This window comes from Lepisosteus platostomus, chromosome 17, assembly GCF_059453375.1.
Source record: "Lepisosteus platostomus isolate fLepPlt1 chromosome 17, fLepPlt1.hap1, whole genome shotgun sequence".
Classification (NCBI taxonomy): Eukaryota; Metazoa; Chordata; class Actinopteri; order Semionotiformes; family Lepisosteidae; genus Lepisosteus; species Lepisosteus platostomus.
This window is the reverse complement of record NC_142627.1, coordinates 22,152,680-22,180,155: the sequence shown is the minus strand read 5'-3', so window position 1 is coordinate 22,180,155 and position 27,476 is coordinate 22,152,680. Positions and strand designations below refer to the sequence as shown.

The 27,476-nt window shown below is 44.7% G+C and overlaps 1 protein-coding gene across 4 annotated transcripts; it reads right to left on the bottom strand.

Annotated features, from left to right (window-relative positions):
- abhd12 (abhydrolase domain containing 12, lysophospholipase) lies at nt 1-27,385 on the bottom strand. 4 transcript variants are annotated; one of them, XM_088610316.1, is made up of 14 exons: nt 27,244-27,385; nt 26,488-26,632; nt 15,863-15,984; nt 12,752-12,857; nt 11,729-11,848; nt 9,573-9,603; nt 9,238-9,283; nt 8,947-9,076; nt 8,157-8,194; nt 6,452-6,531; nt 5,968-6,050; nt 3,792-3,870; nt 3,206-3,333; nt 1-2,755 (listed from the first exon to the last, which is right to left on the bottom strand). In XM_088610316.1, exons 2-14 carry the CDS (start codon nt 26,628-26,630, stop codon nt 2,722-2,724), a joined length of 1,140 nt encoding a protein of 379 aa, XP_088466442.1. In that variant the 5' UTR covers nt 26,631-26,632; nt 27,244-27,385; the 3' UTR covers nt 1-2,721. The 4 variants fall into 4 exon arrangements, with proteins under 4 accessions (XP_088466442.1, XP_088466445.1, XP_088466444.1 ...); XM_088610319.1 differs by lacking the exon at nt 27,244-27,385 and adding an exon at nt 19,835-20,060 and having other exon boundaries at nt 26,488-26,626; XM_088610318.1 differs by lacking the exon at nt 27,244-27,385 and adding an exon at nt 19,875-20,060 and having other exon boundaries at nt 26,488-26,626.
- Between the last annotated feature and the right edge of the window lie 91 nt (nt 27,386-27,476).

Sequence of the window (27,476 nt, the reverse complement as noted above, 5' to 3'; positions counted from 1 at the left end):
TCAGAGTCATTGTATTTAATGATCTGTTGTTAGTTACAGTACATCTTCCAGCAAATGCCCATTAATGGATCTTTAGAGTAAGATATTGGAGTACATGAATGAAAGACCCTGTGAGTCTCTTAAAAGAACCAAGTGAGACAGGAAAACAAACACAAACCCTGGAGTTTTAAAACATCATCTATTGGCTCATCCAAGGCTGCCAGCTGCCCAGGACCATCCCGCAGTTTCAAGTTTTTATTTCCTGTTCCTCTGCCCAGGTGGTTTGGTACGTACAAAGCAGGATCTGTGGCATTTCCTTTTTTTTTTTTCACCAACTCATGGAAAAAATTAAATGTGTCCAGAGCCACCGAGGACAAATACAAGTCGTGTGCATGTCAGCTGTTTCTTTTTTCTACTTACAAAGGAGTTCTGCAATGAAGCGCGATAGGCCGAATCCTCCAGGTAAGCAAACCACTACAGCTGGCACTCCACTCACTGCATGCCTGGATCTCTCTTAGACTACAAAGAAGTGCTCACTTGTCAAGCACTTAAACTGGAAAAAGAGATTTGCTTTAATGTATAAGAGGTTAATAAATTAAACAAGACTTACCAGTGGAAATCTGAAGCATGAAGGATGTTATACAGTAGAAGCTGTACAGAAGCTACAGCCAATGGAGAAAAGCTGTAGTTGCTCAGAAGCGATTTCATGCTGTCTGCCACTTTATTTTCATGACAGCAGGTGAAGTGCAGGGTTAACAGAGAAGCCGTGGCTTTTCTGCAGAAGAATCTGCACTGTCACAAGGAAAAGGAGCATTTCCATGATCTCTAGCTCAGCTACTGTTGGACCTGCACACGAGAGAGACCTCAACACGCCTCTCTCACACCCAAACACACAGTGTAGAACTCCTTCATGTTTCAGATCACTCACTGGTATGTTTCCCCCTATGCCATAAAAAGTAACAAAATTTAAGCAAGTAAAATAAAAAAAATCAAATTATAAATCACCCTTTCCTTTTAAACTACACATTAAACCCACATCGACCTTATTTTCATCTCCTGTAGATTTTCAATACTAAGCTAATTTTGTGAGAATGTGACACCTGTCTGAAAAGTACAGGTGACTATTGCACAACAGAACCTGGAGAATTCCTACTGAGAAGCACTCAGCATGTGTAGTGCAAATTAAATCGTTCAATTCCAACGAAGCAAGATGGGTTTTAATCTCCATTAGTACCTCACCTGCAGATTATTACTTTAAGGCTATAAAAATTCAGAAGAGCTGTACTAGGAAAACAGGGAAAGGCTGAAAGGCAGCAGCTCAGAAACTCAACAATCTCCTGCCAGGTGTTCCTGTGTGTTCGGAGAGCTCTAGTTATTATGAGAAGTTATTGTGGTGCTTGATGCAGTTGTGTGACCTTGCTTGTTACACAGGTGCCTTTGCAACACTTAATTCTTGAATGAAATCTAAAATACCGCCCTTCTATAACTGAGGGGGTAGTTTATGACAGGTCAGTATCGCAAAAAGCATAAATAACAGTCTCGCGCATATGTACGGTTTGAAAAACACAGTAGGGAAAATTAATGCCCACTTAGAATACAAGACAATTTATACATTTTAGATAGGTCTACTTCGCTGCACTTATCATTTCAACTACAAAGTTCAATTGATTTTCAATTATATTTCCCAGGGCATCTAAACTTTCCAGCACTACTGCTGTTATTTGTCAAGCTTTGAAAGCCTATTCTAATTTGAGTCACTTCTCTGGCATGGACAGGGGATTTTATCCAATTAAAGTATTTGCACACAAACAGATTATAAGAGTGACAGTCTGACACTCAGAAATTACAATTTGTAATTTCCAGAACACTTTGTTTAATTTGGGAACTCCTCTTAAAAGAGGTCTGGTCCACTTTACAGGGATTCTGTTGGTATCCCTGGCAACAGGGGGTAAGATCCTATGGAAAATGAGCTAAGGATTGGACAACATACAGTACGCCTGAACCTTTGCCAGATCATTCCCTTGTCATGCAAGGGAATAAGTTAGGGATTAGACTCAGACGCAGCCGTTTGTAATGGCCTCTAAACAGACCAAGAAAACTACTGATAAAATCCATATATTCAGAAATATATAACAAAATGACATTTTTATAGTGGGTACCGTTGACATATCCTGCTGAATTCTAACATGCTCTTGCCTGGATCTCTGGGCCTGCCAAATTCCGTCGGAACCGGAACCAGGTCTGCCAGTCAACGATAAAGGCTCAAATGTAAAAATCCAATCCAGCCCAGTCTAGTCCAGTTTCCGGGCTTTCGCATCTGCTTGACCAGTTGTGAAATCTTCCTGTTCAACAAGCACGCAGACTGGTTTCTCATGTCTAGATGTAACACGTTGAGATTTTTAAGAAACTCCTTCCTCCTCGTCGTTGCGGTGCAGCTAAATGTCCCGGGCGCCCTCAGATCCTTTGTCCCTTTCAGGCTTGAGGTCCAGTGCCAAGGCGCTTGATAGTGCAGGTAATCGTCTTTGTGCTTGAGCTGTTTCTCACTTCTGCATCCATACAGACCCAAACGCGGTTTCTGTCGTGTTTGCTCCCATGTCCGGCTCTGAAGGATGACAGAGATGAGCAGAACGCCTCGACCTGCATGCGTGGATCACTGTGTGTGTCGGGGGCTGGGGGGGCCGGGGGGCCGGCGCAGGAAGAGGTGTGGGGTGAGGAGGAACAGTCAGGCGCCATGGTGGCAAACTATACTTGCAAATGGGAGGTGCCTAGGAAATCACTGGACAGACAAAAAACGAGAATCAAATTAAAATGAGGTCTATTTCAATAATAAGATCTAGAAAATTTCCTTTTTCACAGAAGTATATACCTTGGCAGATCCCTAAAATCAATCCACAAAAACAAGGACTTGTAAAGATAATCTTGTAATCTGATCTGTTGTAAAACGTAACTGCTTCATGACCCAGGCAAGCTGCAAGAGTTAACTGATTCCTTGTTTACTGGTTTCATGATGAGGCTTAAACTAATGTGGTGAACAGCAGCAGTGGATCATTCCGAAACAATATCAGTGTCACTTATTTTATGACCAAAATCATCCTAAACACACTTAAAACTGCATAATCACATAACAGTGGACATTTTTCAAATATGCAGCTACAAAGTATATTCCCCTCTGACTACTGCTGCCACTCAGTCGGTCCATGGTCAGCTCCAGGAGAGAGAAGGGTACCTCAGTATATGCGGCAGCTCTGGGCTCCTGTAGATGAATTTGTGCTTGTAGCCCAGGGCCTTGGGGAATGGAATGAACTGAACTTTGTGTCCGCTCAGGCCTTTGGACTGTGTAGCGATGTTATAAAGCTGTGGGAAGACATGAAGAAACAGCTGAAGAACAGCAGCAGCCGTGTCAGGCTCAGACCAGCAGCCTGTGTGCACAGGAGTGACCCATCGGTGCTCATGTGGTGTGCCTCGTATTATCCCACATGTGTGTGATAAAATACCAATTTAAATAGCTTGAATGTGCCATGTAAATTCTACTTTAAAAGATCCCTGCTGCCGCTTACAGAAGGGCTATAACACTTGTGCTCCTGGGTTTCCTGCAGTGCTGAAGATGATGTCACTCTTTTGACCCCAGATGTTGTTGTAAATACATTTTTTTCTCTATTTAAGCTCTTTTTTCCTCTAACTTTTAAATTAGTTTTAGAAACTCACGTGCTGCAAGTGAAACATGTCCCACAAGCCTCTGATATCATATAGTTAGAGCTGCTGTGACTAGGAAAACACAAACACCTCCATGATCCATGGGAAGAGAAACGCACCTTTTTTCCTAGGTGAAATGGCACAACAGTGTCATCTTCTGCATGGAGAATCAGCAGCGGACATGAGATGTGGTTCATACTGTGGAAACAAGAGGGAGCTGACTGGGGTACTGCTGTGTTTTTTAGTGCCGAGTACAGAAACAGCGATTATCTAAACTGGAATGAGTGCAAAAGTCATAGGGAAGAAAACCCAAGAGCCATGGCTTGAGCCATGACAACAAAGACAATGTTCAAAGGTCTTCAAAATCCATATTTCACACACATCATCCTCCCCAAACAAAAATATGACTGAAGCCACATATACAGTAGGTAATCCCTAATCCCTAAACAACCGATATTGCTTTTACCAATTCAAATAATAAAATCTGTGCCCGAAACCAATACCAATTCAGTTCCAATACCGATCTGCATAAGAAAACTATCAGGCTGTGAGTAAAAATATATTACAGTTGTATGATTTCCAGATTGACCTTAGCTTGAAAGTTTGATATGGACCTATTGTCAGGCCTAAAAAGAGTATGATGCGTTTACTTACTTCACAGTACAGGACACAATAGTAACTTGCTTACTGAGGGTTAACTTGAGTAATTTCTGAGAAGAATGTGTGGTCTTGATGGGGTAAAATGTAAAGCAGAGGGATTTTTTGTTCCCTATACATCAACAGAAATGAATACGTTGGAGCCTCTGAGATTCTGGATGACAACTGTCCTTTTTGTACAACAAGCAGGTGCTTTGTGAGTTTGAAACACCTTCAGTATTGTTGCTTAAATACAGGACATGCCTCAACAGCTGAAGACTGCTGGTCACCATGGAGACCCACTCACAACAGAACAGGACCTTGTTAGCAGGGTCATCCTCTGTCTGAGGTGAAGAGCTTCCTGCGGCTCCAGATTCAACAGAACAAATCAGTTGTACCGATTTGCAAGTACCTGTATTTTTCAGACAAGAACCAGCATCAGAGGACTGTATTTCAGACAAGATGAAGTTGTTTGTCCAAACCACATTACCCATCATGCTGTGAGTGAATGAGATGCTGTCTCATAGAAAGCAGAGCCTTCCAGTTCCAGCTGGAGGAGGTTCTGACTGACCAGGAACCGCGGGTCTCAAGAGAGGAACTTCGTTTTGAGGAGTGTTTTGTTCGGAAGAGGCTGAGAGAAACTCCCAGAGAGAGACTGAGTTCGTGAGGATTTCAGAGTGAGATCTCAATGTGGAAGCAGGTACTGTATGTATAGTGAGGGGCGGAAGAATCAGTTAGGAGCACAAAAGAAGCGTAGTCTTTTTTTTCTTTGCAGGAAGTAAAATAAAGCAGCCACAACCAGTCTGAATAAAGAGCACTGGATTCTTACCTTATGGCTGCATTTGTGTCTGTTTACTGGGCTTGCCTTTGCAAGAAATCACTAGCTACAGCACACCAACTCCCAGACCCAGTGTTACTGAGGTATCAGTTTACCTCAGCCTTAATCCTCCAAGAGCCACACTTATTCTTACAATTATGTGATTATGTGACATTGTATGCAAAAAAGAAGCATAACAGAAGGTAATTGGTGTGAAATGTTATAAAAGCTTGTGTTTTCAGTAGAGCTGGCACAAAGGTGCTTATTAGGTGCGCAAGATAATGACAGACCTGCATGCTTGTGTACTGGTCTCCATGACTGCATGCACAACGCCATTGTGAGCAGTGCCACTGCCGACTACAAGGGCGTCGGCTGGGAAGAGTGGATGTCTTTGTTTTAATCATTACTCTCAGTGACTTGGAATCATCCCAGAGCTCCGAAATTCCACACAATTCCTACTTTCACTACTGCTTAAACTGCCGCCCTTGGGGATGAAAGAAGTCTTCAGAAGTGAATTGAACTGAACTTCAAACCAGACTTCTAAGCAAAAGAACAAAATAGTTCAGCGCTCTTCCGTCTAAGACAGAAAGCAGTGCCATTAATCAGTACCTGACATGGTTTGGGTACCTGGAACTGCTGAGCTAACATTTTAAAGAGTCATTAGTCATCACTTGGCATGTCTGAAAACGTATTTAATGATGATTTTGTGACTTACAGGGAAAAGCTAGCTTTTGTTTCAGGCTCAGCAAAAATTCGGTAGCTTCTTGTCTAAAACCAGCAGGACGTTTGCCAGACCCTGATCTCACACGACCTACAGTTGAACGAGAAAAGCTTCTACCTACTTTTCATCGCTGGCAAACCGAATGTCATTGGCGGTTATAGCGTCCAGGAAGAACCAGTCAAATCCCGGCAAATTTCTGTAAATCTGAAAAGGAAAAAAAATTAAATAAATGGTGCAGGCGAAAATGGTAACATCTCGTGAAAAGATTTTTAGTCCGCACCTGCACAGATCCTAAGTAACATAAGAATTTAACAGAGGTGACATTGATCTAGTGATCTCACTCAGATGTTAATATTTTATGTTCTTAGGGAGCATTTGAAAAGCACAAAGTAAAGTTCCTTTGTACGGAAACAGAAGCACACAGACTGATTGAAAGAACAAATCAACTCCTATCATAGCATTTCCCAGCAGAGTGACAAGCTATATCACATGTAACATATAACAGTTCAGATCGAGCCTATTGTGACTAGAGGACAGGACCCAGTCACAGTCTGTCAAACAGGACGCGTGGAGGGAGAAAGAGGAGATGGGGGATATGGACTTGCCATAGAGAAGGGGTGGCTTTTTGCTTCTTCTCTTATGTTGGTGAAGGGAGACTCTAAGATCAAGGCATCAGGAGGGCTCCCTATGACAAAGACACATCGCAGTTATCAGTCCATGGAACAATTTCCGGATACGCAACATTCAGATTCATAGATCTACAATGGTAATTATCAGTGAAAAACCAGAGCTGGCTTATTTAAGGCTCGTCATGTAGGGAGGATTATGTGACACTTAACACATCACTTATAAAACAGTGCAGTAATTAGAGACGCCTGTAACAAAAGGCATGAATTTTTAATCTCTAATTATTTAACAGCTGTCCTCGCTAAGGTCCCATCAGCAACATTAACAAGTTGGGAGTGTGGATCACTGTCTTGGTGCCTGTCCAGAGAAAAACTATTCTTTTGGTACTGCTGGTTCCACATAGTGTTGTTAGAAAATTTCACAGCTCTGTGTCTCTGTATTTTCGTCTTTGGTAAACTGTTCCCTGTTTCTATTTTGATTTACAATGCCAGTTAGGCTCGTTCTGGGTGTTACAGTCAGTGACTGAGCTGATCGAGGACATGAGCTCAGATCTACAAGGCACTGGACAGAAAACGCAAGAAGACACAAGAGCAGCTGGGTATGAGTTTCCATGAGCAGACAGACACGTGAGCCTGCGTACAGTGTCCATTTACCCTCATTCTCTTTAATTGCAAGGTTTTGTCTAACCTTCAGCACGGTGCAAAGGTTTAAGTTATTTGACCAACTTTGTGCTTGATAGATAGATAAGACTTTATTGATCCCGAAGGGAAATTGATGATTTATATTGCTAATACTGTATGTACAGTTTTCACTTGTCTGAGGGACGGAGTGAGAGATTCCCTGCTCAGACACTTGATGACCCTCACGCACAGACCACACTGACAAAGGACAAGGTCTCTCAGCAACGGCCCTCCCTACACACAGCTACACCCGTGTGCTAACCAACTGCTGCTGCTACTCACAGTGCCCTGCGGACAGACACAATTATACAGCTAATAACCCAAAGTCTCTCCTGGATGAGGAGACCCCTTGTCACTACAGCCCCTCATTCTGGATCCACAGGACGGTGCACCATAACTTCCCACAGTTCAAAGACAAGTTAATTCTGGGAAAACTGGCCCTGGTGTGAGCGTGTGTGTGTCTGTGACAGTGTCTGGTGATGGACTGGTGTGCTGTCCAGGGTGTACCCTGCCTTGTGCCCATTGATTGCTGGGATAGGTGGTTGGAAAATGAATGCATGGATGGAAATCCTGTGAAATGTTCCATAAAGCTGCCAGCTTCTACAGACTTCATACATATCGCCACATCTACTTTGCTTTCCCAAATGTACCTTAAACTGCTGTCCTGGAGTTAAATCTCTATAAATTAAAAATAATTCAAACATTTACAAGGTACGGTATAATCTGTGACATACACCTGTAGCGGAGCCTCACAGGTTTTTCCCCAAAAATAGAAAAAAAAGAAATGTGTCAGATAAGAATCCCAGATGAAGCAAAATGCCCTCTGTGCAAAAGAGTGTGACAGAACATTTACTCTTCATTTTCGTGCTCCACATTAATTCTGTCTAAAGAGCACTGGGGATCTAGCAAGCCTGCAATGACAGACTTGTTCCTTCAGCCAGATTAGATAAAGGGTATATTTAGCTTTGTACAATGGGTCTTAACATAATGAGTGCATGCTTACCTGTGTCACACAGATATCTTACTAGGTTTGTTGCCACACTGGAAAAGACAACAGGATAAATCTCATTAGTGATGAAGACTTTTCCTTAGAGCCAAAACGAAAGTAATATCAACCCTGCAGAGACATCAGTGGACCAGTAAAGAAAACACACATCATCTGTTCTGAATCAGTGAGGTGAAGCTCCATGCCTTAGAATCAGGCTCAAACCCCATCCAATGCCTGTAACACTGGGGGGATTAGTCAGTCTTTTCTAAATCCAAGTATTATCTTTTAAGTGTGGATTAAACAAAGTTCAGAAGTTTGTCAAATTCAGCTGAAAAAACACCCTTTGCAAGTCAGCACTGTGCCTTCATGCTACTGCAATCATGCCTCCCCATTAATTGAACAGCAAAGCAAAAATACCATTCTCTTTATCCTGAAATTTTAAACAGAAATTCGAGCCAGGATATAATGGCTTTTCTCTAAAGTGTCCCATGTTCGGTAATGGCAGGAAGACACCCAGGGCGTTTCTCAAAACGAGTAGGGGCGTTACCCCAGTGTGCTGGCCAAATTTCCCATTGGCCCCTACCCATCATGGCCTCCTAATAACCCCCATCTCTGAACTGGCTTCATCATCACTCTGCTCTCCTCCCCACTGAGAGCTGGTGTGTGGGGAGCGTACTGGTGCATCATCCAGGTGGGGCAGCACACTGGTGGTGATGCAGGGGAGACCCCATTACCTGTAAAGCGCTTTGAGTGGAGTGTCCAGAAAATCTCAGTGTGAGTCAAAAGGAATATTAGTAAGACTCACCCTGTCCCTAAGGAATGGCCCCAGATGTATAAAGGATTGTTCCCAATCCTCTGTTTCACCCAGTTGTAGAGGAAGATGGCATCGGCCGTCATGGCTCTCTCGGAGGGGCTGCCCTCAGAGTCTCCCCAGCCTGAAAGAAGCAGTCACACCTCTGACACCCCACTGCCCTCGTGCTCATGCCACCAGGCGCTCCAACACACTCGCAGAGCCACTGACAGGAAACACAGGCAACGGCCTCATTTCAGAGCTTCACGCTACTAGAAAACAAATGGACATGTCATTGCTACTTACCTCTGTAATCAAATGTGACTACATGGTAGCCCAGGGAGCTGAGAACCTTTGAAGAAAAAGAAAACCACTTCACAAAACGGTATTTTAAACCGGACAGAAAGCTGCCGAATTCTGAAACACTAATTAAAATAATTCACATCAGCAATTTACAAGTATCTTTCAGACACAAGCGTTTCCCCAAAACTGTTTTTAAAAACTCAAAACATAGGTTTTTATAAATGCGTTACAGAGTCATTTACTCACTATGATTATTGAGACAAAACGGAGTTCAGAGTTGGTTTTCTAATTCTAGATGACAAGGTCAGAATTGTAAGCAGTGGGCCTGCAAGTCTTACCTTATACAGCTGTACTCTGTGGTCTCCTCCCCTGCAGGAAGACAGTGACATTGTGACATTACAGTTCATTACATTGTGACATTACAGACTGTACAACTCTCCTCACAGCTCAACCCCTTGTTTTAATTCAGCACAACGCTTGAAATGCAATCTCCAAGTACCCCTCTTGGGCTCATCGTTTCAGATCTTCGAGACGGTCCGGCTGCTTTCGGCTCTCAAGCCCATGACGCACATCTCCCTCCAGGGATACTATCAAACAAATAAACCTCTCCAGTCACTTAATAACGTAGCCTGTTCCCCAGACACAGGGAACTCAGATAGACTTGCTTACACGACTAGATGAATCTTATAAGGCCAGATCGCTATTCCTGAATATTAAAGATGACTTTTGCCCAAGGTAAATTTCTCAGACACATTCTAATGTTGAGCGCCTACCTTCTCAGTTTAATACACTCCAACAACATGGATTATTAAAAGGGATCATGAAAAATACATTTCAGAAAACATTCAGTTCTGCAGACACAAAAGATTGTGTCCCTTCTTGTATTCTATATAATGTTAATATGTATTCCATATTTCCTTTTCCTAATCTTTTCAGTATGTTAATTGATTTTCTAAAACCCTGCTTTTAATTTGAATTCTTTGCTGGACAGGACTGCTGTAAACATCCTTGCAGGATATGACAGCCACTGGGTATTTACAGTGTTGCTGACCGGTGACCTCTGAGCTGGTCCGCCTGAGGGACAGACAGAGGGACACAAACTGCTTACTGGACACCCGCCAGCTCACAAGCTACATATAGCTGTGTGGGCTTGAGCAGAACTGGGGAGCAGCTGAACTCCTTTCCTTTAGGTCAGGAAGTCAGGCTAACAGAGTGGCTCACTTTACCCACTCTGTTAGCAAAGGACACCTACAGTACAGTGCTGATTAGCACGACACCTCATTGCTTTAGTGCATTTACTCATGGAGACTGGCAACTGAGAAGGAGGTACTAAAACATTTATAAACTTCTAACTTCAGTACAAGCAGAAACTGCAGATCAAGGAACAACTGTGATGTCATCTCCCAGAACATTTTTCTCTGGCACTTCTTCTCGAACAACGGCCTCTGAATCCATTGCTTCCTTACCAACTATTCTACACAACAGCTAGCCCAGACCCTGCAACTGTCCCAGCTGGGCTACTGCATCACTCTCTTGTCAGGCCTTGCTGCCGACACGATCTGCCCTCTTCTCTTTTCTCTTCCTTGCTCTCCTTATGTTACCCTGGAGCCCCAGTCCCTCCACTGGCTCCTTACTGACACCCGTATGCAATTCAACACCCCTGTCCTGTCCGCCACTGTGCTCCTGCCTACCTGCAGCCTGGTTCAGTGCCTCTCCTCCTCTTTCACCAGGCTTCATGTACCCCGTCTCTGTCCGCCCACTTCCCGATCCCCTCATTCTGCCCCTCAGCGGTACCCGATTCCCCCAGAACCCAGGCGCCTTTCGGGCGCCTGTTCAAGACTTTCCTGGCTCGACGGCGCCTGCGACGCCCTAGCACTCGTTCTTCAGTAACTGTCTCGCAATACTGCACTGCGGTTTAGTAATTCTCCCTTTGGGAATACAAGTTACTCTGTAAATAGAGGACGCAGGTGTTTATTCAATGGTTTTCGATCTGCACTGCCTATGTCTGCTGCTGTTGCCTTAGAACTTACCACCTCAATCGTTTCTTGTTGCTTATGTGTGGCATTTGCATTGCAGTTTGCATATTAGGAGGCACGTTTTTACACAACGGACTGTGGGAGTACGGATCAAGATGCCCAGCCATGTTGTCGAAGCCGATACTCTGGCTCCTTCTCAAGACACAAATGGACGAGAACCTCCAGTCAGGACAGGAGGCACTACTGTACACAAAGAGTGGAGGGAGTGTGGAACAAACTGCCCAGTCATGTTGTTGAAGATGATGCCCTGGCTCATTTCAAAAATCACCTAGATGAGATCATGGGATGAAATAACTGAATAGCCTCCTCTCATTTATAACCTTTCTAATTTTGCACTTGCGCCTTATTTTGATTTTGATGTGATTTATGTTTCCTTGCAAGTCCTGTAAGTCTCTGATGAGGGTGTCTGCTAAGCAAGGGAATCAAATTAAGAGCAGGTCAGTGCAGTGAGGCCATACCTGGTCCCGGCGTTACCGTGCAAGTACAGCATGGCAGGATGGGAGGACTCTAGGGTGCTTTCATACCAGGCCTGGTCCTTCCCTTGGGCATCTTTCCACAGCACGGCAGGGACTGTGTGCCTGAGGACAGGAGGAGGACACCCACAGGTTACCAGACCTCAGTGCAAATCCAACCTTCGAAACACTGCAGCAGCCATAAGTTGCTATGTGACAGATAAGAAGATGTGGAGCTACCCAGGCCTCTCTGTGCTGGGGCCCTGGGTTCAATTCCAGACCTCGAGTGGGTGCTGTCTGTGTGGAGTTTATATGGTATCCTTGTGTTTTCTCTGGGGGCTCCAGTTTCTTCCCATAGTCCAAAGACATACTGGAAAAATTGGTCCGGGTGTGCCTGTGTGTGTGTCTGAGGATGGATCCTGTTTCTGGCCAGGATTGTCTCCAGCTGCCCCGCAGTCCTGATGCGGAAGAAGTGGTTAGAAAATGGATGGATAAGAACATGTTGGAAAATGTTTGGCCACCTGAGTCTCCCAGGCAGAGTGTCCTCCAGACCTGAGTGCAGGTGAAGGCCTTGGCACCAGCTGGCCAGAGCCTGGCAGCAGTGCCAGAGGAATCCTTGCTTCCTCGCTTTGCCACTCTGCCATTTCTGCGTTCCTCTAGCAATCTCTGCACTGAACGTTTTTCGTTGCGCTTCCAGCTCAAAGCTGGCTTGGTCATTCTGCCTAGGAGGAAGACTGTGTTTGTCATCGGCACAGAATTGTGGCTGTCACGTTGAATTTGCTTGATTTAATGGGATGAAGCCTGGTTCCTCCTGGGAGTGACTGCCCTTCCTGCTGTCAGGGAGGAGAAACTAGCGAGCAGTCCAGGCGAGACCTGGAAGGGCCCCGTGCTGCTGGCACACAGGCCCCCTGCGAGCGTGCTCTCACTCCTGGATACTGTCAGCAGTCTGGAGCACTCCCACGCTCTTGCAACAGGAGGCTTAGGCAATGATCACGAAATGTCCCAGAATCCCCTCAGCGTTTCTCTTACCAGACTCCGACGTTGACCCCATCCTCGGGCTGGAAGTAAAAGTTAAAGGTGTGGTTTAGACCCTGGTCCTGAGGCTTCTTCAAGTCAATGAAATATGGCACCCGCACTGGAAAAGACAGGGCACAGCAAGGTCACACACACAAGAGCCTGCGCTCACAACACTTTTAATTTTGTTCCATACTAACCATGCCATCTAAAGCAACTCAAAAGTTAGCCACCCCACTATTCTCAGAACTGTTTTTCTTCTGTTCTCAGAACAGCTGTTATCCTGAGCTATAGAATGAAGTGCTCTGCAAAGAATGGTATAATATATCAAAAGAGAACTGCAGATTTACTTGGGAGAAAGACCGGTCAGTACCAGATGTCCCCAGGGGATTTCTGAAGGCTTTAAAGGTGCTTGTACAGGTTGGACTCTGTGAATTGTAGGTATGTGTCATGTCACTAGCTGACTGTGACTGGGATTCCTCACATGGCCGCCCGCGGTTGGGTGAACGCTGCTGAGGGGATTCAGTGTCAGAGCGCCCCCCGCAGCCCCGCAGCCTAAACCCGGTGCTTTAGGGGAGGAGTGCGCCTCCCTTCCAGTCAGTAGCCTGTGTCGCGTTAAAAGACAACTGGCTTGAAGGTGGGTGGGTCTGCCAACCCTTCCTCCTCCTCTCCCGTGTGCAGTCGCAGTGATCGCAGCCAAGATCCGAGTCGTGAAAACACACGCGACCGGTGATCCCAGATCAGGTGGGAATAACATGAAAACATCACTTTCCCCAACAGATTCAAGATACCCTCAGAACAAAATGGAAATAATTGCAAAAAAGCTCTCAAACCCCCAATGTTATAAACAGCACTCTCTAAAGGATTAAACTCCTAAGGACATAACCTTGTTTTTATTGAGGAAATCCTTTCTTTCCGAGTCTTCCTGTCAGTTAGCTATACAGTGATGTGAAAAAGAAGTACACCCTCTTAAGATCCTATCGTTTCACATATTAAGACATCATCTCATATCAAGGCTACTGAATGCTGACTTTTTTTCTTTAATAAACAATGACAAAGTAAAATTTGTGTGTGTTATCGGTCACAAAAGGTTAGATTTCTCTACTGTTTGGACCTGGTGAGGACTAGGTGAAGGTCAGATATGTCTTAATATGTAAAAACATAGAATTGTAAAGGGGGGTACTTTCGCTGTATATGTTCCATGACTCAAACAATCTGAATGAGAAACAGCCTCTCCTTTGGCTGGAGTATTAATGCAACACAGAGCTCACAGTTTCCCCTCATTTCTCATCATGATGCTGTGCAAGCAAACCATAAAATACTTCCTATACGCTTCCTAAACCTCTCTGTAATCGACCATGCTTCACAGCACACTCATGCCAATTCAGCAGCCTTTCCATCTGTAACAAATAGATCAAATAAAAAAATACACTAAAACATAAGCAAACAGTGTAAAGCACAGTGTAATGATTAAATGGACAGCTTTCATTTTTGGAACAAGTAATAGGTTTATTCCATGCAGCACAGGCAGATGTCACTGGAATTTACTCAATCAGGGACAGCCTTCGTTTGCCTTTAAATCCCTGCTCGCATACAGAACCTAAAGTTAGCTCCGAAGGAACAGTAGCCATAACTACTTCACTGAGAACATGGCTCTTCAGAGACAGTGGAAATCTGTGGCTGCCTATGTCTCTGAGGGCAACACATGATACACCCGCATGTAAAAAGGTTTACAGTTAGGGAGAAAAGCATGACAAAGACCTCCACATTGTGTTAGATTTCCTCCGCCTTACAGCTGGTGACCTGCACACTCTTCACTGACTGCACTGCCCTCCTCTCATCATCCCCTCGAAGATCTTTGTCCTCCACACCCTGCTTCCTCCTCTCTCTCACCTCACACCCCCTCTCATCCTCTCCTGGGGCTGCGCACCTTGAAACCATGAAGCAGGGCTGCCCCATCTCCAACCCCCTGTACAGGCTGCACCTCTTTCACTTGCTGTATTAGCTGGATTGCAAACCTGCGCCATCACTGTGTACTAGTCTGCTGGTGCTCTGTGTAACTGTTTCTGTTCAGTGATTGCTTTGGACTTAAGTCATCTTGAATAAAGGCGTCTGCAAACGTAATTATTTATTGTAGTCAATCTACAACTTCAGTGCTACAGTATATCTCATTAACTTGCTGCTGTGTTGACAACATGTCTGACAGTGCAGGGGTATTACTGAAGCTGATATGTCTTTTATATGTGCCCTGCATTCAAGTCATTGATCTCTGCTAGAGTTACGAGGTTCCTTAAAGTGCACACACTGGCAAAATCATTCCCAACAGCCATTTCACTGTTACCATACCACATACAGGTCTGCCTTGCAATTCTGCTCCCTGTCCATGGTCTGCTAGCAAATACCAGGGTTCAAAAAAGAAGGCACAGGAAAACGATAAAAAGAATGATCTTAGCACAGGTGGCTACTTTCACAACAGTAAAATAACTGTCTATTCAGGAATTTGCTTTACATTTTTGTCCCTTTTTTTCGGGTGTTTCTGATTCATTGCATGGGCATCCTTCAGCACTCAAAACTCAAGAAAGAGAACAGAGACAAAAGCATTTTGCTGGTTAAGCATTTCCTGATTCTACTTGCTGATTAGCTCAACGTGCAGGTTTATCACCCTGTCCAGGGTGTATCCTGCCCTTCGCCTGTTGCATGCTGGGATAGGCTCTGGCCCCCTGTGAGCCCCGTACTGGTTAGATTAAGTGGTTAGAAAGTATATGGATGGATCTTACTGCAGCAATCTGTGTGAAGTACTTTGGCTCTACTTCATTAACAGCATCTCAGCTGGGAATTGAACGCACAGCCTACAGGTTAAATCAGAATCCTCACATACATTACTTCTCTGTAAAAGGACGCGTAAGAGCCTTTGAATGGTGATACAAGAAATGAGGGCTGTTGGTACACTGTGGTTCGAACGAGCCCTGTGCAACACGTTTGGAAGGAGTGACTCATGGAAGTATAAACAATGAGCTTGCAGTCTCTAACAGCAGCAAAGCAACCCGCCACCCTCACAACGCACTGAGCTAGTGATGCACATAAATCATAAAACCGATAAAACAGAAGGCATGGCCACTGACTCACCAAAGTTTAAAAAGACCAACTTGGCCTGAATTGATGGGCACAGTTTAATGATGAATGGAATGGCTATGTAGACTCCCAGCATCCACAAGAAAAGCCTCTTCACTTTGTACATTAGTCCATTTCTGAAACGGGAGAAAAGAACTACTTACATCAAAACAGAAACAAACATTGTGTTCAAACTCTTTCCCCCCCCCCACATGGTTGCGTTGACTTTACCTTACCAATATCCTGGAAAAAACATGATTTTATCCACCAATAGGGACCGCTCTAAAGAAGCACTTGAACTGCAAGAGTTCAAGAGATGTGACTGGAAGATGCACCTGTGCAAAGTGCTTACAGAAACTGGCAAGAGCGACAATTAATCCTTCAAGGGCTGCTGACCGACTCACCGACCGGCTCTTTACCCAGGAGACACCAGGTCGTCCATTTGTATACATGATGGCCTAATTTGCCACATGCTTTTTTTCCCTCGATTCCTGACGAGAAATTAATTTAATAAATAAAACTTGTGCACGCTCACACAATCCCAGTCTGTCACACTGTTACAGCACTGACCACGCTCTCATGTTTTGTCCAGCCACGTGATAGGCGCCCTCACAAAGCCCTCTTCAGTCCAGACTGGCAGAACGGCCACAATCTGATTCATCCAATTAGCAGGAAGTCGCACAGGCTGATTAAAATACATGACAATACTTGCCTCAACCGCAGCCTGAGTTACTGGGAAGAATCCCTCTGCAAGAAACAGACTGCGGCCCTAATTAAGGCTTTCCCGAGATTAAAAACTCTTTTCATGATGATAAAATGTGCTGAAGGAGTAACAAACCAATGTTGCACAACATGCTGAGGTGTGCAGCTTTTCTAGGCTTGTGACCTCATGTGAGCACCAAATGGGAAACAAAATGTTGAAATGGAAGTCTGAAACTCAAAACACATGACAGAATGGTGAAACTGTCTGACCTAAAGCAGGCTGCCTTGGGGTGAGAACATTCTGATAAGTTCTCAGATTCACTGAGTTTTTTGTAAGTACGGAGGCAAAGTAAACCAGTATAGTATCATAACTAGAGCGAGGCAGAAGAACAAAGCAAAGCTGAGCTCCTCTGGTCTGGGATTGCACGCCTCTGCATTCCCCTTTCGATAGCTGACACACCGCGTGTTGCTGCGCAGGAAACCGTTTGAGGAATCATTCTGCCAAAGACGTTTCTTCCCCTCATGAATAATGCATCTCTCCTGAAAGAAACAGCGAGCTGCCTTGAGACGCCCCTGAGAAGTCCGGACAGGACAGGACAGGACAGGACAAGGACGTCTCGAAGGAACAGCTGGACTGCCAGTGCGACGATTCAGAGACACTGCAGGGCAAGGCGAGCTCCACGCCAAGCACCTCCACTCTCATTTACTTCAGCCTGGCGGATAGGAAAACTAATTCTACAAATACAAAACAACAGGCTTGTGCTTAAAACCTACAGTTCTCTCTTTGTAGTGCTCAAATACATGTAAGTTCTTTATACCTAGTCTAAAAAGGAGGAAATTCTCTAACGGTGTCAATTCCTTCTGTTTCTGTTTCTGAATGTTCATTATCCCTGGTTTGTTTACGTATGTCCCCCTGGAAGTGGACAATGATTTAACTACAATTATTTTAATCCTAGTTAAAAAATCATACAACTGTTTGGTCATTGTGACTGCCTCGAGCGACAAAATAAGATATAGGGATAGTTTGCGCAAATAGTCCAGAGACTTCACATTGTTGTGTCTTACAGAACAGAGTAATTATGGCAGGAAACGTACACAGTTGGATACATCTGATGCATAATAAAAACTTGCATTAAACTGCAGTTTCTAAGTGCAACATCATTATTAGTGGAGATCTTTGGTGACTGTCACTGTAGGGCATTTCAACAGGTTGACCATCAGACTGATTCAAATAATAGGCCTAAGTTAACTGAGGTTCAGCTAACAGATAAATCTAGCTGCAGTACACACTATTGAGATTGATTTATTGCAAACCAAGGCTATTTATACTATAGGATATTTGGACTTGCCCTTTATAATTGCTTTACACCCCTGATATGGAATAGCCAATTGTGTGTTTTTCAAAAACAGAATATTTTTGTCAGTTCTTCCAGAAATAATTCTGTAGCAGTCCATACAAACATAAGAAAAGCAGACCAGATGGCAGTCTAGTTTTAAAAGCAGGGTGACGCTCTTTGTTGAAGACGTAAATTAAGATTATAGTAATCACTTCTTTCAACAGCGTTTGGATTCCTAGCATGCCACGCTGCATTCTTCTAGAAGATGACTTACCCTTAGCAACTGCAACCATGCTAACCAACCGTGAAAACCTCCTACCTAACATCCTTCAAAATTGCGCAAGGCTCTCCAGTTGTTGTGAATTTTGTCCTTTCATTCGGTAATTCTAGTCTCATTATGCTTTATTTAATTAAAAGAAACCACATATGTAAAACCTGCATAGAAAATTAAGCATTAAACTATACAGACTCATCAAACCCATTGGTTGATTGGTTGAACACCTGAGACAAACGAAGCTACTTACAGGAGCTACTGTGAGCAACACTTTTGAAACTGCTGGGCGGCTGGTATACTGTATGTTAATGCGGCCCAGGAATGAGAGAGTGTGAAGCAATGGGGTTGCTCTGTTTCCAGATGGCAGACGATGCTCTGCAGTTTGGCTGCTCAGGAGCGTCTAGTCTGAGCCAGAGAAAAGAGGTTGCAGGTTCAGGGCATGGTCAGGCTTCTGTGTGGCTGGACCATAACCGAAGCCGAAATTCAGGCAGTGTGCCCGGCCTGCAAATTCAGGCAGTGTGCCCGGCCCGCAGTCGGAGCGATAGCCCGGGGCAACGTGCTTCACCCCACGAGCTGTCCCCGATTTCAGGAGAGGCTTGGATGCCAAGTCCTTGCGATGCCCAAGACTGGCAAGGATGAGCTCAATGAGAGGGAAGAGAGGTCAGATGAGGCTGCGGGCAAGAGCACAGCGACTTACAGACTGATTTACCACAGCAGCTTCACTGTTTCAGAAAGCGCACTGAGCCCCAGTGAGAAATGGCACATTTGAACAAAGTAAGGATCTCAGAAGAAGACCGTCCTGCAAAGGACAGAGGACAGGACGCTTCAACAGCCTAACGATTTTCCCTTCCTCCTCACTGGGTACGACACAGAGATCTTTTTGTCGCTATGCTTTCTACATCCAAGGTATGAGCCGCTGCTGAGTTTTAGTGCCTGACAGGGAGCTGCAGGAATGGTTGTGGTAAAAGGCAAATTTGATGCAGTAAATTGTAAAGCAATGATACAGTAGCAAGGCTAACTGCGGCCTCATAGTTCCAGGGTCCTGGGTTCAATCCTGGTCTTTGGCACCTCTGCGTGTGGGGTTTGCATGTCCTTTCCAGGCTCATGTGGGTGCTCCTCAGTTTCAACCCACCCCCTGAAGACACACACGCCAGCTTTAAAGAGCCTCTGCAAGGCGGCCCTGATCATTACTCCGCCGTGAGCAGAAAGACTCTGCGACACATGCGGCTCACACGGCAGTTCTCAACAGCAAGATCAGAAATTAAAGGCTTTAGGATGATGCATCAAGCTTTCACGAAAGAAACTAGCAGGTTGATATGTGCTTTAAACAAAGTTAGCCCATGCACACCAGCTGATATAAACCTCCTCGGCTGTAACCCATCATTTGACTAGCAAATTACCCTCACACTCCCACAGGCAGCGATTCTTCATATCCCAGCATTACTTGCCAATGCTGCTTGGTAGCATTTATCAGCATTAATTAAGTGCCAGCAGAACACCCACTCTGTCACCACACAGAGGAGAGCCGAGCAGATCTGCAGGAGGCCGATCAACCAGCAGACAGACTGAAAAAAACACAGAAAGCACCCAAGTTATGCGCTCCATTATTAGGCATGAGCGGGTTTCATTGTTAAAGACCAGAAAAACAGCAATCTGTAACAGAGGAACACTCACCAGTGCAAAAACAACTCCCTGAAATACTCGACTGAGTTACCTTATACAACTTGCACTGCTCTGACCAGTGGAGTCTCGAAGCGAGATTGGGACATCTAGCTTGGTCGGACACAAAGGGATTTGATGAGGTCATCGAGCTCTGCAGGGCTGGGGAAGAGACGCTCCTAGCAGCGATTCTCACTGGGCCTGGAACGCAGCCCAGTGGGTCTTGCAGAGCTGTCTGAGCCTGTGTGTACAGCTCAGTTCAATAGCTCACATTGTTTCAGCTGGCAAGGCCCCACCAACACCCAGCAAGGGTGTTGTCTGCGAGCACCTCTAATAATCCAAAATGAGTGAAGCAGACTCGGTACAAGAACCGCTTTTTTTCCCTGATAATACAATACAATGTGGGACAGCACGCAGATTTTCTCACTGCTTCATCCAGTTCAGGGTCGCTAGGGAGTGGGAGCCTAGCTGTGCAAGACCGAGGAAGCCCTGCACAGGGCACACACAAACACAGACACCCACACTAGCTCTGCAAAGCATCATGCTTTCACCAAAGAAATAGAAGATTGTTAAGTGCTTTTAACGACGATTTTTAAGTGTTTTGTTAAGAGCTTTGTTGAGCTCAGAGCCAAAGTATGTCTTTGGACTGTGAGAGGAAACCAGAGCACCAGGTGGAAACCCACACGAAACAGACAACACACCAGGAATTGAACCCGAGATTCCAGCACCGTGAGGCAGCAATGTCAACCACTGCAACACCGTGCACTGCCCACACAATGCATAACAGTTTCAATTTCAGGGAAAGAAAAAAGAACGGGAGAAACACGTCACCCTACTGCAAACATTCACCTGCTGCAAAAATTCACTTACATCCATCTGCAGCAGGAGTTACAAACATCATTTGCTGGAGTAAATTACTGTACATTTAGAACTACACCTTTATCCTCTTGCAGAATGGAACGCAACAGGATTTGCTACAATTAAGGGGAATAAGAAATAAGTATCCATTGCTTGGAAAAGAGGAATGCGGCATACTGAAAACACATAGACAGGCTGAGCAGGGACACAAAACAAGAAGCCCAGTTTCTGTCCTTTGTTTTAATTTGACAGGCAGGCGACTACATGCGACACTATGTATCTTCCTTGAGAGGTCAGAGACAGAGAGAGCTCAGTAATCAGCCTGCGGGGAGAGGGACTGCAGGAAAGCCAGACAAGGAGATAATTTCCCAGTGAGCCGTCACTGCCAACAATCCCAAGGGGAACAGGAAGTCTACTGAAACCCTTCACTAATGAGCATCGCGATATCTTCAGCCCATGGACTGGAAAAGGCCCAGGCAAAGATGCCAAGGTGTGTCAATTGATTTCCATTGCTGCTGCTGCTGCTGCTCTGTGAGACAACTTTTAAAATTCTCCAATTAAGACAAACAGAATCCAGGTTAGGACAGCAGCCCCAGGAATAAGTACCAGTTTCAGGAAGAACATTCTTATTTCGCCACATCATACGAAAGAGAAATGTGTGTGTATATAAATAAAATGATCTTTTCAACTAATGTGATTCACACGAGGAAGAGATTTTGGTTAAATCAGTCTACTGGCTGCTAAAACACATGTGATCATTATCCACTGAATGACAAAAAAGTTTTTTTTTTCCCCCAAGAATGAACAACCTAGGGATACTCTCTAGAAAGAATAATTCCAAAGTCTTTACACAGTCAACTGAGGTAGTTATAGGCAGTTTAATGAAACAAGGGCTGCATCTTGTCTGAACTACATTCCCCAGCAAGCTCTGGGGAACAGCCTGCTGGCCATAGTCACCTGACCAGCTAGGGGTGCGGGCCATTCCTTGCAGCTTTCTGGGGAATGGTGATTAGATAAGACGGCAACTCTTGTCTGAACCTACCCTCCTCTCACAAGGCACAGCCCTGTCAAGAGCTTTGGACTTTAGTATTGAATAATGCCGTCTCTGCATCCTGTTGAAGCAGTGTTTCAGGTCTCGACCATGCTTAAGAAATCCGACTGCTGTCGAACATCAAAAGCCACAAGTCTAAACAATAAATGTGTAGATTGCTCCAGTCAGAGAGCAACGGGCAATCAGGTATTCTTGAAAGAGTAGAGACTCTTCGCACAGCGGATAGGATCACACATGCAAAGGACAGCCTGGCTAGGCAAACGATACTTCATCGACTCTTGCTGCGGCTGGTAATCAAGTGACCACTGATATCTCACATTTCAGAACACACTCCAACCTCTTCTCCAGCGTCCAAGTCTTTGACTCTAGCAGCAGACACCAGACCCCCCCGATCCCCCACAGGCCTCGTGATGACATCAAAATGCCTTAGAAAGACATGGCCTTTCACAAACTGTCCTGACCTCAGGATCCTCAATTCCTTCCTTCATCACTATTAGAGTTCCTACATTTTGTAATGTGCCTGTCGTGCATTCACCTACCGTATGCCTACACAGCACAGGCATTTCGTCTCTTCCACCGCCTTGATGATTCAGAGCTCGTTAACCTGCGTTATCCCCCGTCTCCCATTATCCCACCTTTCCAACAAACAAATTAACATTCCCATATCGTCACTCTCTTGAAAATCAGGCTGGACCAGCTCTTCCTTCCATGCTGTAGTATTTACCATGACATTTCCTGCAATATTTTTTGTTTCTGGAAGCGAGACCGGGTAGAGGTAGGTGACATGTCCCTGTGCATCATGTTTCTCCAAGTCACCGTTCACACAGTCTTGACATTTCACAGTACAACTGTCCAAATAGGGACAAGAACGCCACTTCCTTCCTGTTGTTTCTGCCTGACTGGTGCTGCACGTGACAGGAGGACCTGCTCCTGAACACACCTGAAGCCAGGTTACAGCTCAGTGCTCCTGGCAGACAGCAAGGTAAAACGAGGGCTTTAAAGTCACATTTCACTTCATTCTGTGAGCTGTTGCTTCATTTCCAAATTCCAACAGACGGGGGTGGGGGGGTCACATGTACCAGCACTCCCACAGCACAAAAATTACAATTCCCTCAGCAGTTTCAGTTCTGAAAAATTGGAGAGGACAACTGCAGTGCTTTCTTTACAATCTGGCATGATTCTGGTTTTAAACAGTGTAGCTTGAGCACACACCATACTGATGATCATCAGTTCCTGTCTTAAACATAACACAAAATTCAAGACTTTTAATGTTAATTGTATATGGTTTAGTGAATCTTGTAAGAAATACAGTAGTCCTCTTTCACACTCACAATAAAACACCGATAAGAGGTGGTTATGTGTTGAAACGTACAGTCTCATACGGTTTAAAATGCATTTTTGAAAGTATTCAGTGGGGTAAGCCAGTCTCATTCACCATGTGTAGGCCATCTATCTGAACTTGACCTCCTGACACGTCTGACAACTCTGCGCAACCAACGACATGCAACAGCTCAGACACTAATGGACGCCACCTTTAATTGTTTTGTCAGATTTTGAAAACGTTCAAACATCCCTTGTGCTATTTCCCCATTTCATAGGTGGACTGGTGTTGTTATTATTAAGCGAGGGCAGCTCAGTGGCGCAGTGGCTGGCACTGCAGAGCTGGGCCCTGGGTTCTGTTCCAGACCTGTGGGGTTATCTGTGTGGAGTTTGTATGTTCTCTCCATGTTTGCAGTTCACTCATAGTGCTCTGGTTTCCTCCCAGAGTGCATACTGGCAATACATACTGGTAGGTTAATTGACGTCTGGGAAAATTAGCCTTGGTGTGTGTGTCTATGTGTCTGCCCTGTGATGGACTGGCATCATGTCCAGGCTGTACCCAGCCTAGCGCCTGTTGCTTGCTGGGATTGCTCTCAAGCGACCTTGAATTGGAAGCAGCAGTTAGAAAGTGGATGGACAGGCGGATTATGAAGAATTAGCCAATGCGTGACTGTGGAGCTGGCTAATGGGGACTAAGGAACAAAACCAATTATCAAACCATATGAGCACAGGAAGAAGGGAAAACATGCAAATGCCTCACATACAGCAGCCTCAAGGGGCAGGGTGCTGATGCGAGGCAGCAGCACTGACCACCTCACTGCCCCAGACCCCCCTTAGGCGAATAAACATATAAGGTGCCAAAACATCAGTGGATGACATCAGCATGCAGTGTATCAAAGCCCCATATTATACTGCACCCTAGGCTTGACGCTTTTATTTTGAGCTCTGCCACAAACTTTGCTCAATTTAATTTATATTTAATTTATTTTCTGGATATTGCTCACATTCATTTTATGGATGCTCAGACCCTTCCAGCATAAATTAGGATTTTAGCCATATACAATTAAAGAAGACAAAACAGTATTTTATTCGCTCCTCGGTGAAGCAAGTTGTATGATAATCAGCACGTTAGCTTATCACATCCACATTTCTGCATGTCAAACACTAAACTTTCCATGAAATTTTATTTGGATAGATTTCAATCTAGGAAAATTACAAGCATTCGATTTCTGCTCAAATATTTCAAGTTAGATGTTAACCTTGAAAAATGTTGAAAACCAGTGCTTTTTGCAGATAAAACACAACATACAGTATAACAGCTGACATGCAAAGACACCATCCAAAGTTCTTTGAACTGTCTGGCTACAGGATGACCTCTGATGTCATCCGTAAAAACAACATCTTGTGTCCATCATCCTTTTAAACACCTGAGATAACAGCCATACGTGTGGTAAGGGGATCTTGCTCAGGAGCTCAAGTACTACTATAGAGAAACGAGACAGACAACAGCCCTGAGGGAGATTTACAAGAGGGGAGAAAAAGGACTGAAAATTATAAAACCACCTCATTGTCAGGCTTTCTGCACTTCCAAAACCCATCTGAGATTTCTAGTTATTTTACTGTGAAACACATCTGTCTTGACTGAATTTGCATCTCATTAAACAAAATATGTTCTAAATAACGGCTAACTTTGTACATTCTCCCCTATTTCCTTGCAAAATACCTTGATACACAGGTATTGCCAATGCAATGATGATGTGATATGAGTATTTTCATGCAATAGTCAACATGCTTTTGCCTCTCATTCCAGAGACAATCTTGTAACCATTTACACAATTTAACATATACTGTAAAACATATACTGTTTTCTCCTCATTTTGTTCTGTTTTGGAAACCTTGAAGTTCAATAAAAATTGGTTAGCATAAAGATAGTTTACATGTCAGTACCAATATGACCTTGGTGTGGTTTTAAAAGGGTGTTCACATTTTTTGACTGCAATTTGGGCCAAATGCTTTCAGATTTTTCCTTTGAAGGTGAGAACATAAATGTTCATCACCTCTCCAACAGTACTTTTTCCTAACATTCCCAGGATTCACACTAGAGACCGAAGGAGCATTTCTCCACCTTGTGTTAGAAATACGCCGGTTCCGTTTACTATTCCTGCTTTGCTGGTTTTTCCCAATACAGCAATTACAATGAATCTGCATTCAAATGACTTCACTCTGTGATTACTGCAAGCTTGTCTGACACGGTGCAAATCCAGCAAGTCCCTCACGAGATCCTGGTGTTTTCATCCACAACGCTGACTGTTTTTCAGTTATCTTTCAAGGTGCAGCAGAGCCATGAAGAATTCAGGTGCTCTGAGAATTTTGTCATGATTAACCTATGACAACACGTTTCTCTCCTGGAATGCAACTCCAGCTCACCAAAAGAATATGAAATCATTTCTCTGTCCCCATTACGTCCAAATAATGGAAGTCTCTTTTAAAGGGAAAGGACAGACTTTGCAGAAAAGAGATGATGAGTCAGCAGAATATGGATGTATTTTATTGTAAGCTCAGAGCACAATGACCTTCCTCTGTGGTCTCCTTTAGACTAGGTAACACATCAAGCAAAGAAGCCTTTGCTTTTTCCAGCCTGTTATTTAACCAGTGTTAGATTAAACTCAGTTACAAAAAACGCAGGGTGATACACCTGCCCTCGGCTGATATCTTGTATCACAGCTGTATTGATGGTCAGGTGTGTTATTTGTTCTAAGACTTAATACTACCACTACTAATAATGATAAGTTTAAAATGTAGAATACAGACCTCTCCGCTTAACAATTGTACTCAAAAAGACATGAACCTCTGTATTTACATAATATCATACAGATGATGCTCTTTCGCTGAACCGAGATGCAAAACGTTTGTCACCTGGTCCTAGGGGATTCTATCGGTTATCTAAATGTACCGAGAACCGCTGTATCCGGAAAAAGACTATCACAGATATAAACAGCAGTTTTACTGCTGTTAACTGTAATACAGTACACAGACGTTTCAGTGGACACTATTTTTTTTAACCTGCTGCAGTATAACAGTAAAAGGCTTCGCGGTGATGCGCCTCATTTGGTTGTGGGCAAAATTTCACACTTCCACGACGGCGGTGCCTGGTTGGAAAGGGACTTTTGAGTGACAGCTCCCGCTTGTCGCACTTTTCATATTGGACAACGTACTCCTGAATTGCAGTACGTGTTACCCCTCTTCCGAAACGTATTTTACACCCCAAGAGGGGACGACTGCATTGCGCTGTTCATTCGTTATTAACAGCACTAACAATTTGACCGGTTTGTTTTGTTTAAAAACAAACAAACAAACAAACAAACAAACAAACAAACAAACAAACAAACTCCTGGGCTCAGCTAACCCCTCGAACAGCCCCGAGTCCGGACCGCCTCACCTCAGTCTCCGCACCATTGCTTTGTCCGGGTCGGGCTCCGCCGGTCTCCGGCAGCACCTCAGATGCGCGCCGCTGTCCAGCACCGTGCTGGTGGTGACAGAGTTGTCATGATCCACGGCGGGCGAGTTGTTCCTCTTTCGCATCCCTGAAATTCGCAGGACCAGATTAATCTTCACAAAAAAAGAAGCAGCAGTTCTCCACGGCGCGGATTTGCTCGGGATCTCTGGAGGAAGGAAAACGAGTTGAATTTGCTGCGACGTCTAAGCCCTGGTCCCGGGTCCTACAGAGGTCAACCCCGAGGCTGGAAGAGAAGCCGGACACGACGCTGCTGCCTTCTCCCTCCCACCAGCCCAGCTGATGTTTTAGCAGTTTGTCGGACTGTACTGTCAGCAGCCGAGCAGGAGGACCGCAGCGACCAGCTGATCTGCACAACCTTTCACCTGGCCTCCCCGCCAGCCAATCGGCGCAGCCCTGTCCGCCATCTTTGTGCGGGGCACAACAAACCTGCCTGACAGCCGAGCCGAGGCACAGCCCCGCCGACAACATCGTAGCGCTAAACATGACTTATCTTGGGGCTGTTTCCACGGATTGCATCTCAGGCGCAATTGAACCGCTGGTGTGAGGAAACGCAACGGAACCCGTCTTTATTTAAAACCTACCCCCGCCCCCCTACATAGTCGTTTGAAGGCACCTAGTAAAATACCGTTAAACGGTTTCGACTTCGTTATTACATTGTGGAAATTCAGATTTCTTTACGTTTGAAAGTCTGCTCCTGGCCGGTTGAGCTCCTCTCCCGTGTCTCCAGGTGGTTGTTTTTTGGTGTCTTCAGAGAAGCAGCACCGGGGAAGCGGTCAGTTCACCCAGCAGTGATGGCGACTGTGATTTGGGTCGGCGGGGGATGTGATGACGGGTAAACCAGATTCACTAGTTCTGCAGGTTCCTGGTCGACTTAATCCTTTATTTCCAGCAACACAAAAGACACACTCACA